General features: G+C 41.7%; 1 protein-coding gene across 3 annotated transcripts in view; it reads left to right on the top strand.

Annotated features, from left to right (window-relative positions):
• Window positions 1-1841: 1841 nt before the first annotated feature.
• The window catches only part of KDM5A (lysine demethylase 5A), a 50274-nt gene continuing 37847 nt past the window's right edge, over window positions 1842-14268 (top strand). Inside the window, exons 1-7 of one of the 3 annotated variants that reach the window (XM_051784892.1) lie at window positions 1842-2252; window positions 4026-4103; window positions 5154-5276; window positions 7433-7603; window positions 8084-8218; window positions 13382-13487; window positions 14030-14118. In XM_051784892.1, the coding sequence (XP_051640852.1) occupies window positions 2088-2252; window positions 4026-4103; window positions 5154-5276; window positions 7433-7603; window positions 8084-8218; window positions 13382-13487; window positions 14030-14118 (867 nt within the window). In that variant the 5' untranslated portion in view covers window positions 1842-2087. Of the gene's footprint in view, window positions 2253-2322; window positions 3397-4025; window positions 4104-5153; window positions 5277-5480; window positions 6034-7432; window positions 7604-8083; window positions 8219-13381; window positions 13488-14029; window positions 14119-14268 lie in introns of those variants that run through there. The other 2 variants (XM_051784893.1, XM_051784894.1) reach the window with 2 other exon arrangements.

Raw genomic sequence — 14268 nt, 5'->3', positions numbered from 1 at the left:
ACTGCTATTAGGGATTTGGACTTGATGATCCTTGTTAGTCCCTTCCATCTCAGGATATTCAATGATTCCCCTTAGTTAGATGGGGTGCTCTCTCCAGAGAGCAGCTGAATACATTGTAAAAAGAGCTGAAGTCTTCTCTCAGAAAAGTGATAAATACCTCCAAATAACCAAGAAGAATAAAGGCTGACAGAGGGTACACAAGTCCCAGCATGGACCAGTGTTTCAGAAGCAAACAGCTCCAAAACTGGAGCAGGTAACAGAGAAAAGCGTAAAATTCTGTTTCTGAAAGGATATCTTGGAGAACTGATATGATTTAAAAAATGCCCCCTTGGGTTATTTGGGATATTTAGCTTTTTGCTGTTAGGAAATCCTGCACAATTCCCAGCAATGCCTTCCAGAGCCCTCCACTAACCCAAACATGTTAACACAAAGCTGAAACAACTTTGAAGAGTCAGTGTCAGTCTACAAGAAAATCAGCAAAAGAGTGGTTCTCAAAACAAAGCTTTTGAGCATGGAGATTTTTCCCTCTGGTATTCCTGGCTAAATCATTGCTTACCTTCAAACTGAGAACGTTATTGATTCTGCTGATGGGAATAGAATACACGTGTATTTCCTCAAAGGACTCTGGTACAGCTCATCAGGAGAGAGACACAACCAAACAATAATAGAAACAAAATGGAAGGAGTTCATAGGTAAATGTATTGGGTCTGAAGCAGATCTTGTAAGCCTCATGGCGGGAAGGGGGGGGGGGAGGAAATTAACTTTTTGTGAGCCTGAAATAGAACACTAGGACCAAGGTCTGAATAATCAGAAGAGAATAAATATTCACAGAGAATAAAGTGAAATGTGGCATTTGGTGAACACCGAAGGCAGGGTTCTGGTTAAAAAGAAAAAACAACAACATACAATTTATTTTGAAATACTATGTTGCGATGCATAGGCAAAAGAGATACTTAATGAGTCCCAAGAGGTACTTAACAGGTCCTAAATTGTGATTACTTGACTTAGGAAATAAAACATGGCATCAGGGGAGATCAGCAGAGTATCCATCCATAGCACAGAGGTTGGGGGGTGATGGTGGAGTACTGGGCCCAACCTGAAGTTCAGCCTGGAGGAGATGGAGGGGAGATCTCATCACAGTACAAAACTTCCTTGTGAGGGGAAGAGGAGGGGCAGGCACTGATCTCTTCTCTGTGGTGACCAGTGACAGGACCCGAGGGAATGGCCTGTAGTCGTGTTAGGGGAGGTTTAGGTTGGATATCAGGAAAAGGTTCTTCCCCCAGAGGGTGGTTGGGCACTGAACAGGCTCCCCAGGGAAGTGATCACAGCGCCAAGGCTGTCAGAGTTCAAGGAGCGTTTGAACAACGCTCTCAGGCACATGGTGGGATTGCTGGGGATGTTCCTGTGCAGGGACAGGAGCTGGACTGAACAGTCCCTGCGGGTCTCCTCCAGCTCAGGAGGGTCCCGGGGTCACGGACAGACGGACGGACCCTCCCACTCCCGGGGGCGGGGCCTATGGGAGGGCGGGGCCTATTAGGGGGCGTGGCCTGTCTGTGGGCGTGGCCTGACGTCCGGCCCAGACAATGGGCGACGCGGCCGCTCCGCACCGGAACTGAATGGCTCGGGTTTCCTCGCACATTCCTCCGCGGCGGAAGTGGCGCCGGCCCCGCCCTCCCGCTCCCCGGCGCCTTCTTGCCCTGCGCGGTACCCTGAGGAGTGCTGGGCGGGGCGTGTGCGCGCCAGGACCTGCCGGAGGGGAGTCCCCGGGGGCGGTGGGCGCGGGAGGTCCCTCGCCAGCAGAGGGGTGGGGGGGGGACTACTTTTCGGATCGGAAGGCAACGCGCTTTGCAGTTCCGGGGGAGGGCTAAAGAGGCTCGTCACTTCCGGCGGGCCGGACGCGAGGAGTGGGGCTCGGGCGGGGAGAGCGGCCCGGGCCGGGACAGCGACCGCCACCGTCACCTCGGCACCGCCGCTCGTCCGCTGCGCCGGGGATGCGCCTCGGTCCCCGGTCTGGCCCCTGAGCGCCCCACCCGCCCCGCTCCGCCCTGCGCTCCCGGCGGCGCCGGCGCCCCCCTCCCCCTGCGGCCATGGCGGGGGGCGGTGGGTCGCGCTACGCGGCCGAGTTCGTGCCGCCGCCCGAGTGCCCCGTGTTCGAGCCCAGTTGGGAGGAGTTCAGCGACCCGCTTGGCTTCATCGGCCGCATCCGCGGCCTGGCCGAAAAAACCGGCATCTGCAAGATCCGGCCCCCCAAGGTACCGCGCCCGGGGGCTCCCGGGGGGGCTGAGCGCGGCTCGAGAGCTCCGCGGGGGGCGTGAGGGGCCGGGCAGCGCCTTCTCCCACCCCCGGGTCGCCCGGGGTACCGTGTGTCCCTTCCGACAGGCCGCGGTGCCCCTGCCGGGGGCACCGAGAGACCTGTGGAGTCTCTGACCTCGGAGCGGGGTGTTTGGAGGTTCCTCTGCGGGAGGCGAGAAGCGAACAGTGCGGGAGCGTGTCCGGGACTTCACGGTCTTGTCACTTCAATAAAAAACCCCCGCCATCCGACTTGTGAAAGCTGCGAGGGCTTCGTGGGTGAAATCGGGCGTTTGCTCCGGGAGGGGAGGAGAGAGAAAAGAGGGCGTTTGTTTTTAACGGGTTGCTGTTTATAAGCATAGTCTGTCAACTCTTAAGAGGAGCGCGGCCTGTTTGTGCAGGGGAATTATGTTTATTCGAGGCCGTTTGGGAGGCAGAAGCTTGATCGCTCCGATGGTTCGGTCATTACTTCACGATCACTTGCCCAGTGACCTGGGAAAACCATCTCGAGAAGGCAGTTAGATCCCTAAATTATTAAAGTACGAATGGACTTTAAATGTAGCAGTTAAGTAAGAGGCTTGAAAACACCGAGAGAAGTAAAAACCTGAAAAGAAAGCATGAACCGAGATACGGGGTTTGCCGATTGGATTTCATGATCCCTCTCCCGGCCTGTTTTGGTTCCCGGAATCTGTTTAGTTGGTTTAATGGCACAGTGAAAACTTGACCTCCGCGGGGCTGCCCTTTCTAAAATAAGCAGAATGGCTCAGGTTGAGAGGCCACGAGAAACCGATCCAGGTCCTGTTCATTGAGAATAACGAGAACTTTCCTGGCCGTGGAATGTGTTTGTGTTTCTCCACGATTGCCGAGCTGTTTGCACTGCAGGGTTTCACGGGATGCACGAGTTGATTTGCAGCCTGCAAGAAGGACTGAATCAGACACTTCACGCTAACCTTACTGATTTATTGCTCTTTTCCATTATTGGAAGCTGTAAATATTTTACAGTTGGACTTGAGGCATTTATGTGCTGCAGCAGGGCAAATAATAAATATTTAGTGTGGGTTGTCCACTTGGAATGGGGTGTCCTTGTTCTCTTACATTTGCTACCAGGTAGATAATCTGCTGTAACTGAAGATTTTGTTTTAAAAAAAGTGCTAAAAAACTGAATGACTTGTTTTGATGTTGTAACACAGTTGTGGGAGATAGGGCTGGGAGGCACTTGTGGTTGAACCGACGGCTGGTGGTGCTGAGAAGGTCATTGTTTAAGGCTCCATTTCTGTTAAAGAGTTGGGCTCCTGACTGGTGGTCTTATCTTTGTACATGAAAACATTAGATGTGTTATAATGTGCTTTATTTAGTCTTTGTTGCTGTTGACAGTGAGAATTTTTCAGTGTGCAAGATATGTGGAACTTTTTTTAGAGTAACTAACCAGCAAGCTACAGGGTGTACCACTGATTTAAATTTAGCATGAAACAATGCATGCTGAAATGTTTTAAACCTTATTTTCTTTTACATTTTTACTTCTGTGAGGATCTTTTCCTCTAACTAAAATATAGTGGGAGGAACGTTATTGTATAAGCACAAGAATGTCTTAAAATTGGAAAATGATATCACCAGTACTGAGAAACTCATTTACTGTTGGAAGCCTGTTTACTCAGACATTATTGGGGTCTGCTGGTTTTGTGCATTTTTTTGAAAAGTTTCTGGAAGCAATAAAATGTCTTTCTGTCTCTGTTTAGGACTGGCAGCCTCCATTTGCATGTGAAGTACAAAGTTTTCGTTTCACTCCACGAATTCAGCGCCTGAATGAACTGGAGGTGAGCTTTCCCACTGTTGATATAATTTTGTGTTTGCACTGAAAGCAAGAGGTCTCCCTGCTTGAGATTTGCATCTTGGCAGGTTTCTGGATGGGGGATACTTTAGAAACCCGTAGACCACATCAATGTTTATACTTGGCAGTGGCAGAGTTCATATAAAATAACTCTCCATGGCTTTGAGAAAAGTCTGTTTTTTATTTTATTACCCAAAATAACCACAAGAGCTTTTCACATTCAACTGGAAATGTCTAAAATGAATTCCAAATACCATGTGTGTAGTAAGAGCAGCCAGTGTCTAGCCTTCAGAGCTCCACAGGCAAGGATTTTTTTTCTCTTGAAATATTTACTGCTGTTCTGAAGCCTCTGGTTACCTCATACTATCTTGATAATGCCTTTTAAGCCTTAAAATGAACTGAATTTTTTTATGGCCTTATTATAGTTGGTTAATTTTATGATTTAGGAATCTATGTGAGCTTTCTTGAAAGCAGCATGAGTTCCATTCTGGCCTGGTTTTTGCTTTTCTCTACAACACTTCTCAAAGCCCTGCTCTGTTCACGTGCCAAAACGTCGTGTATCGTTTGGCTTGTAAATGGGTCTCCTTATGGAAAGTGATTTGAGTACTCCTAAAATACTCAGGGGAGGAGGCCTCTCTGCATGGTTGAGGCATATATAAAAACTGTTTGTAACTCTCCCCCTCCCTACCAATGTATATTTTAATAATTGCTCTTGTGTTTCTCTCTGGAATGCTGGGTTTTTTCATAAGTTTGTGTTTTGGTTTCAAACCAAGAAACTATTAGGTAGGAGTTTGGTTTATAGGATCTTAAATGCAGAGAGAAAAACATATACAATTTTCTGTTTGTAAGGACTTTATTTTTATTAGTGTTTCTATTTTTAGGATTTTTTTAACATGGCTGAGAAATACCTCCCTTGCCAAGTTGCATGTTGAAAATGAGAACGTTATAAAAACTTACCTTGTTTTCTCTCAGGACTGTAAGGTTTTGTCACATTTGTTTTGGGACATGCATGATTGTCTGCTTTTGTTGATTGCAGGCAATGACAAGAGTGAAGCTGGACTTCTTGGATCAGTTAGCAAAATTCTGGGAACTTCAAGGATCCAATTTAAAAATCCCTGTGGTTGAGAGAAAGATACTGGATCTCTATGGTCTGAGCAAGGTAAGTATTTGTAGGCCTTAGTCAGGCAGGGACTTGGTTTTTCATTCAAGCTCAAGAAGCCAACTAACAGGGAGGGCTTGTTTTACTGCACTCCCATTAATGTGGAGATTAAATAAGTGGGGAAAAGACCACAGTGAAGCAACATTTGTAATTTGAATGGTTGTGGCAGACATGTCATAGCATAGTTAAATGAGTTGCCTTTGGTTGGGTTCTATACAGCAGGTATTCATTACCTTCTGTAGCTTGAATATCCTGGTGTCAGCTGGCCACTTGCTTTTTAGTTCTCCTTTTTCACATGTGGTGGAGCTGCAGGAGTTTGAGGTGTTCTTTGGGGAAAGCAGCACTGTGCTTGTGTGCAGTTCAGCTCTGAACTAGCAATTCTGTAGTTAATTGTTGTACTTGCTCCCTCCTCTCTTCCAGCAGAGGTTTTTATAAACGTGCATCTTTGAGAATTTATAATGTCAGCTTCAGGAATAATTAGTTTAATTTTAAAAACAAACTTGGCTTAAGGCTGGCTAGAAATCTATTCTGCTGTAGTTCTATTTGGTGTGTTGTCTTTCAACACAAATGAATTGTTGGAATTTGCTTTTGCACTGGCAAAATATATGTATCATTATAAACTTAGCTGCTAAGGATGGCTTGTTAATATACATAGGTAGATTTCTTCTTACAGGGTAAAGACTGAAGTTCTGGTAGTTCTAGTGCTTCTAGGTTAGAGCATCAGTTTCCATTCCCCATCAAGATTCCTTTCTCACAGGTAAGTAAAAATGTAAAGATCTGAATAGGTTTTATTTTTAAAGAAAAAGAAGTCAAGTACTTTGGAAAGTCTGGAAGTGCTGATAAAGTGCAGAGAAAAGCTGATAAAACGCCTTTCAGTGTTGTTTTTTTTTTTCTTTTTGTGTCTGTGGTGGTTTACTGGGATATGCAAAGTATCAGGGGTGCTGGCGAATATCTGGGTCACTGTTATGAGCTGGAACATTTTAGTTGGCTGCAGATTTGCAGGTCTAAGCTCATATAGTTCGTTAATGGCTTCTCTAGCCGTTGTTCTTGTATAGATAATTTTGGAAAACAAATTGTAATGGAAATTTTGAAGATAAGTTGAAATTTAGGACTGGCTTCATTTTAAAATGCTTTTCAGGAACTTTTCTGTAACTATGAGGAAAAATAATGATCAATAATATTAGTGTTTTATTTAACTATGGTTATAGGAAGAACTAAAATTAACAAATTTGCTTGTCACTGTCGCAGTTAGACTTCTGAATTTACCTCAACCTCAAAAGCAAACAAAGAATTTCACTCCAGTAACAAAATGTTTTTGCATTGAGGTTTTTAACAGTCTGTGAAACATTAAGCATGAAATTTGGTCCTTGTGGTCCTTGTATAAAGAAATGCAATGCAAAACTACATTGCTGCAGAAATGGTACTAGTCCTGCAATAATATAAATGAAATTGGTGTTTTTAGCTACTTGGCACTGAAACTTTAAAAGGAATGGAGGCAGTAGAAATGTTGCCAGTGTTTCTGGGGAAGCAACTCATATGCTGTTTATGATCATTACATGGAGGCAAATGGTCTTGTTTTTTATATGTAAGCAGTAATAGTTCTGTATATGAATTACTGGTCTCAAACCAGTGTAAAAACTGGACTGAGTTAATTGGAAGGTAAATTCCCTTTTTCCTCTTTTTATAGTAGTCTCTCTTCCATTCAGGGTTTTGTGGGAGTTTCTCTAACTCTGAAGTTCTGAGCTCCAACACTCCCTTCTGCCTGGGGTCTGTTAGAATAGGCTTTACTTCTGGGCAGGCTTGTGTTTTGCATCAGAGTACGAGTCTGGTGAGAGTTAACTTTTCAGTTTGTTCTGATGGTAGGGTTTGTATTTTTTCCAACACATCATAAATCTTAACTGTTGGACTCCTCCTGTCTAGGACAGTATGCAATTTACATTTACTAGATACATTGTTACGTTAAATGCATGAAGTAATGAGTCTAAGGAAGTGATTAGTTATTAAAGTACTAGTCTTTTGGGAAACAAGAGCTAAGTCCAGGATTCTGTCACTTTTACATAGAACCTTTTAACATTTGGTTGGTTTAATTGATTCTTGATTTATGCAAGTTGGTGAGAGCAGCTCAAAACCCTTAACTTTTTATTTATGCATTTCAGATTGTTGCCAGCAAAGGAGGCTTTGAAGTAGTCACTAAAGAGAAGAAATGGTCTAAAGTGGCAAGTCGGCTTGGCTACCTTCCAGGGAAAGGCACAGGGTCCTTACTCAAGTCTCATTATGAACGGATCTTGTATCCCTATGAGCTCTTCCAGTCTGGAGTCAGCCTTATGGTGAGATGCTTGTCTTTCACTATATGAAGAGGGGACCCAAACAATACAGAGAGTGCTGTGTTACTGCATTACTACATAGGGCCCGTGCTTTTAGAAGCTTCAGCTCTGCATACAAAGCTAGAACGACCCTCACACTCACCTGTGACAGAATAGTGCTAGAACTTATAATAATGTCACCTTGTGTAGTTATTGTTGGGTATTTCGTTATAGGATTGAAGTCAACTCTTATTGGGAAGGAAAACAAGGCAAAAGATATGATTAATTGCAAAGATCTCTTTTTCTCTTGATAAGTTGGTAGTTGAGATTGGGTTTCTGTGTTTGAAGGGTGTGTGGATTAATTGGCTTCTTGTCCACACGGTGTGTGTAATGCTGTGTGACTTCACTTGTCCTGTTTCTTAGCAAACAGAATGATTCACAGGCTGTGGAATGACTGGCACTGCCTGACCAATCATCACGGTGTCCTGTGCTCTGATCCCCTAGGGCATCCAAAAGCCTAACTTGGATCTTAAGGAAAAGGTGGAGGCTGAGGACCTCAGCTCAGATGCCCAGGCTTCCCCAAAGCAGGCTTCAAGAATGAATGTTGTGCTGAAGAGAACCAGGCGTGTCAAATCCCAGGTACCTGTTAACCCACTCATACAGAGACCAGTGCAGCAGCCTTTGGCTGTGGGAGCCTGCTCAAAAGCACCACCAGGAAGCAGCCTCCATCTAAATAAAATCCAGAGAAGGTTGTCTTTCTGAGACCTGGTTTGATGTGGTAAATGCACTGTTTATATCAAAACTTCTAAAAGCTGCTTTTTGTTTATTGATGAGAGGCTTAAGTACCTTGGTAATGAATACTTCTGTAAACACTAAACAGATAGAAAGCTGTTTGTTAATTATGTTAAAGCTTTTGCTTGTGCAAAGTTCTAAAAGTTTTTTAAAACCTTTTCAAATATGCCCCTTAGTGACACAAATATGTGTAGGTAAGTCTTTGTGGAATTGCACGTGGGACTATCTCAAGCTGGGCAGACTGTTTCTCTGAAGAAGTAAAACAAGTATGTGAGGAAATGATCAGTGATGGCTGGAACTGTATAGGATTTCTATAGTTTTGCTGCTGAAAAACAAAACTTTTTTTCTTCTGAATTACTGGTGTTATAGGAACCTCTGGTATTCTACCAGGTGATATTATATCCTGGGAGTACCCCGCAGTAAATATCAATTCAGACTGAATCACCACTATTTTAAATGCTGTCTCATTAGAAACAACTGTGGGGTTTTGTCCTGATGGCTCTATTGCACTGTTTAAAGCAGGCCTTCACCTTTGATATCCATTGCAAGCAGCATCCTAAGGCTCTTCACATGAAATCCGGTGGCTCCCTGCTGGCTCATCAGCAGAGCGTGGGCGAAAGCTGGATTTATATGCAACCAACTTCCTACTTGCTTCACGCCGTTCTAGACTTAGTTTTAGCACCACCAAATTTTTTCAAATGCTCTTAAACTGCCTTTTTTCAAATGCATCTTTCTTGTCACTGATATACTTGAGTATCCCTTATAAAGTTTCACGTTTCTTTGATGTCATGGTTGATTTAGGCTGAATTGTCGTTTTTTTAGTCTCTTTTCTTAGCTGACTTGATGTAATTTATCGTAGCCACATAACAAGGTATCACATAAGTGGTCTCAGGCTGTGATCTTACCAGATTTCTCAAATAAAGCATTGGTGGTGAGCTGTCCAGAAAAACTGAGAACACTGAATGAACTGTGGTCATTCACTATGTGGAATTCTTTTTAGGATTTTACTGAATCTTACAGGAAAATACCAGTATGACCTTCTCCTCATACATGGTGTAAGAAGCATCACTATGGTATTAAGATCTTGGGTGATCTTTTCTCCTACTGATTTCAACAGAATAATGGTACTCCTCATTTCCCCTTGTTGGAAAAATGATTCTGTGGTGGTCCTGGCACTGTGTAGCTGCTTCATTTTGTTTAAAGGGGCTGCATTTCAAAAATGAAAGATTATTTTGTTTGGATCATCTACAAAAAGTAAATATATATATATTTAAATGCCTTTTATTAGGCTTATAGCCAAGCTATCTTTTAACCATTATAGTTATTAAAATGGCTGAAACGACTTGTGTAATACAGGAAAAACTCAACCTACTTGCATAGCCAGGAGAATTAGTTTCTGGCTGTGTTGGAAGCTGTGTGTAACTATCATAAGTCATCTCTGGAACAGCATTTAGAGACAGATTTTTTTTTTCCTCAGTAACCCTAAATGGTAGAGGGTAAATATCAGAGAACATGGAGAAATCGTTCCAGATGTCAGTGCACCCCCTTAGTGTAGACAGGACGCTGTTTGCTGTTTGAACTGCAGACCTGGAATTGTACCAGGGATTGTCTAAATAGTCTTCAGAGAACAGGTAATATGCAAGTAATGTAAAGACTGCTAAATAAATGTCATTCTGCTCTAGCTGAAACATCTGAATGATTTGTGTGTAGTGTGCCAAGTAGTCCAATGCCTGGGTAGTGAGCATGGATAGCTCCACAGGCCCCTGCATCCCTGTAGATCTTTTTCAAGTGCTAAAAGTACTTTCCAAAAATCCTCTGCATCTTCTTGAAGATAACTTGCCTAAGAATAAATAAGAAAGCATAAAGATAGTAATGAGAAATTACTTAAATAAACATCCTCAGCAGTAGAAGAGGGTGTCAGACTTAAAAAAAAAAAAAACAACAAATTTCAGGGTTTTTGGAAAATGTGAAAAATGAAAGAAAACAGGGAATGGGTATTCTGTGGATAGGGTGGGTTGAGAATCTGAACACCACAATCCAATGTCAGTTGAAAACTTTGTGTCTGAATAGGAAAAGAATAATTCAATGATAAGAGATTCTGTTCAGAAAATAAACTGAATGCTTTATTCTCTTTCTCTTTCCTGTGAAGAAAGCTTTGACAAATAAAAATTGGAGAAGGGCAACCGAGTTCCTGAGGGCTTGTGAAGAAAAAAAGTAGGATTAATTCAGATTAGGAAAAGAGAACATCCTTAAGGAAAGATTAAAATTAAGAGAGTACTTTCTTAAAAAAAAGTAGTGTATCTTCATAGATGATCTGCTAGGGTGTATTTTAACTGACAAGGGATTTGTCTGATGAGGTTACGTCATGGTGATTTCTGGTGAAGAAATGCAGTACTGGAACAAAAAGTGCTGTCTTTTTGAAGGATGTTAACTTAATGTCCAGAGGATTTTCTTAACTTAAGACCAATTCTGTACAGTATATCTGCTTTCAGGTTTCTCTTAGAAGAAGTTTGGTTGATTAGAGAATAACATAATAAAATAATAAAATAAGCTTCAATTTTTTTAGTTTGAAATATTTCCATCCATGGGAATAGCTGTGAAACAAAATAGTGAAACAAAAGAGCTCTGAGATAGGCTGACAAAATGCCCCAAACATGTAAATATTTTGGTTCTTGGTTGTAACTATTGTGTTCTTGCACATTGGGGGTGGAGGAGCGGGGATTCAAATGTTTCAAAGTTAATGGGGGTGGGACAGCGGAAAAAGACAGTGTGTGTGAATCCAGTGTAACTGGATCATGTTATTAGGATTGGCCTATATACAAGGAAAGCCCTTGAGTTGTACTTTCAGTTGAGAAGGTGAAAGAAACAAAATTATATCTGTATTCTTCAGCACAAAGAGGAGATGAGAATAGAATCACAGTTTAATCAAGTTCATTTCACTGATGTGGAGAACATATAATGCAAAAGTGAGGTTGTGTTGTTAGCAGTGAGAAGATGGCAAGGAATGCACCACTGCTACTTCCATGTGCTCACAGTTTTGACTTGGTTTTTTTACAATCTTAAAGGACACCAGTGAAAAACTACTCAGTGGGGCTTCTGAATACTTTTGGTATTCACACCTTAAACTATCAATATCCTGGCAGTGTTCATGAGGTTACGTAGGAATCTGGATTTTTAAAAAACATTTCCTTTTCAAAAAGCAAACTTTTTTATTTCAAAACTGTAGCTTTTTCTACCTGAGCAGGAATGGATTTCATCCACCTAGGTTTAGTGGAATCCCAGCAAATGTGGGCAATGGAGTTATGAAAATATATTCAGGGAATGCGTTTTTAAACGAAGAGATGTTACTGCATTGTTAATGATTTATTTTTAGTAAATATGGTAATAAAATTATTTTTCATGTGTCATTGAGAAAACTATCTTAGGTCAGAGTAGCAGAAGTCCTGGAGATTGTTCATAAATGCTGGTGAAATGATGGCTATGCTGAAAAATATGATGTAGTTTGATTCTGTAAGGTTCTATTAGTTGAGAGAATGGTTGAGTTAATGAATTTCAGATGGAAAATGAGGGACTGGGAAGTCTCCAGGTGTGTTTCCTTATGGCTTATTATCCAAAAAGTGAGGAGTTGATGAGGAAAAATTTTCCAGTTAGCACGCAGGTTCACAGTGGGCTTACAAAGTTGGTAACGTATATCTACAGCGAAAATAATTTAATAGCAACATATAAGTGTTCAAAATTAGAATATCAGCAATAATTAGTTTGGAAAGATGCCCGTTAGCACACTGCATACACAGTTCAGTGGCAACAGGGACTTTAAATATCACAAAAAATTCCGTAGAGTAATAATGCCTAGGAAACGAAATCTCTTCGAATGTCTTCTGGAAGCAAGGAAAACAACCCATTTAGGCTGGATAAATGGAAATCATCTTTCTTTTTTTTATCTTTATTGCAAATGTATTTAAACTTATTTTAAACTCTTTTTGGAAGAGTTGTTTTTATTTGTTGATTAAAAGCTGTGAAAGCCTATCACCCTGAGGGACATGTATGACATATCAGGCCATAATTTGGAAAAATAACAGATGAGGTATCATCAGGAAGTTACTTGAATAATAACCTTTTGAAAATGAGGTACCCACCTTCAAAACTGATAGATTTGCTGATGTCTTTTAAGATCAGTGAATTTCTGGAAGAAGATTTTAAACAGGGACAGTTTAGTGGCCTTCTATGTCAGGTCAGAAAGGGTTTTCAAAGTATAAGGAGGCAACATAAAGAAGAATTCCAAGGTGATTGCACTGCAGATGACAGCAGGATATATTCTTCTTTTTGTTCTTTTTATTGTTATGTTAGCAGCAGTGATGTGGGAAAATGAGGCAGTTCAGTAATGGGAAACAGGAAGAAGTTCAGTTGAACAGAACAGTTCAGGAAACAACACTGGCAGGGGCATGGAGTTGTCACCAAATGGATCTTTTCAGCTCAAATTTCGAGTTTGCAACCTGAGTAGCTGCGATCTGAGTTGTACTCATAACATTTCATCACAAATAAACCCAGGAGCAGCCAAGCTCAAGGAAGTTGGTTGGAACTCATTAGTGTCCTGTGGATGTTTCTACTCAAGGAAGCAGATAATAAAATCCTGTTGAAACAGTGTATGTGTTAAAATCCAGGCACTCGGCTGAATCATTGTGATTTTGGAAAATGTTGCTGTGGCATTCTTATTTTTTTGCTAAATGTCCAACCTGGTTCTTTTACTTGCTGTATAGGAGACTTTCTGTAGTTGGTCTGTAATACTAGATGCGAAATAATTTGGAAATTTGAGGCAAAACTGCTGTCTTTTATTCCATTTGCATATGTTCATTTGCTTTAGGAACAGAAAATCATGTCTTTTCATGCCTCTTGTTTCCTTTCTTTTGATGAGCAGATGTTGTGGGAGAGTGGAATATAAACAAATTATGAAGAAACCTGGAGGGGAAATATCGGTGGTTTGTGCTGATGTGGTCTTGTTTTTATTTTTAGGCAGAGGGAGGAGAAGTGAGTAGAAACACTGAACTAAAAAAGCTGCAGATCTTTGGAGCTGGACCCAAGATGATGGGGCTGACATTGGGAGCAAAGGATAAAGAGGGTAATTAAATCTTGGGCTCTTTGCTTTGTAGTGAGACTGTTAAATCTTTCTGAATGTCTCTAGAGGCAGCATTAAGAGGTAAGCAAATCAAAACTTGAAAGAGAAAGCTGAGTGTTCTAGGGTTTCATTCATGAGAAAGATTTACAGGGTGCTTCATATAACTTGGCAGAGTTTCAACTCTTTATGTATTACATAGTAACAATAACAATTAAGCAGCTGTTCCGTGAACTGAGTGACTGGAAGGGAAAACAGGATTTGACAATACTGAAACTGATCCTGCCAGCTAAAATTGCACAAATTATGAGTGTAATTCACTCTGTTTCATGAGGCAATTGAGATCACCTATGAGGATAAGCAAAATATGGTTTTCCTAATCCCTGCTGATTTTGGGTGGGGCAGGTAAAACACAACAATTTTGCCTTCTTTGGACTGTCAGGTAGTTTCTGATCTGAAGTGCAGAGTACCAGGCTATATATCTGTGGTGCTTCTGAAAGTTAAGTCTGTCTGGATGTGATATTAATAACATTTAACTTTATTTTAAGATGAGGTGACACGAAGACGCAAAGGAACCAGATCAGAAGCATTTGGAATGCAGATGAGGCAACGCAAAGGAACTCTTTCTGTCAACTTCGTAAGTTTGATTCCTCTGCGGTGATTTCTGATAAAAAGGACTTGGTTGATTTACTAAGATGATTTTTTTTCCCTGAAACAGCCCCCACCCCTCCAAATAGATGAATCAATGCACACTGCAGCAGATGATACTGTTATGGGAAGAGAGAAC

The sequence above is a fragment of the Manacus candei genome, unplaced genomic scaffold (assembly GCF_025592945.1).
Source record: "Manacus candei isolate 608988 ecotype Guabito, Panama unplaced genomic scaffold, ASM2559294v1 h1tg000018l, whole genome shotgun sequence".
Taxonomy (NCBI): domain Eukaryota; kingdom Metazoa; phylum Chordata; class Aves; order Passeriformes; family Pipridae; genus Manacus; species Manacus candei.
This window is presented reverse-complemented; position numbering and strand designations above follow the sequence as displayed.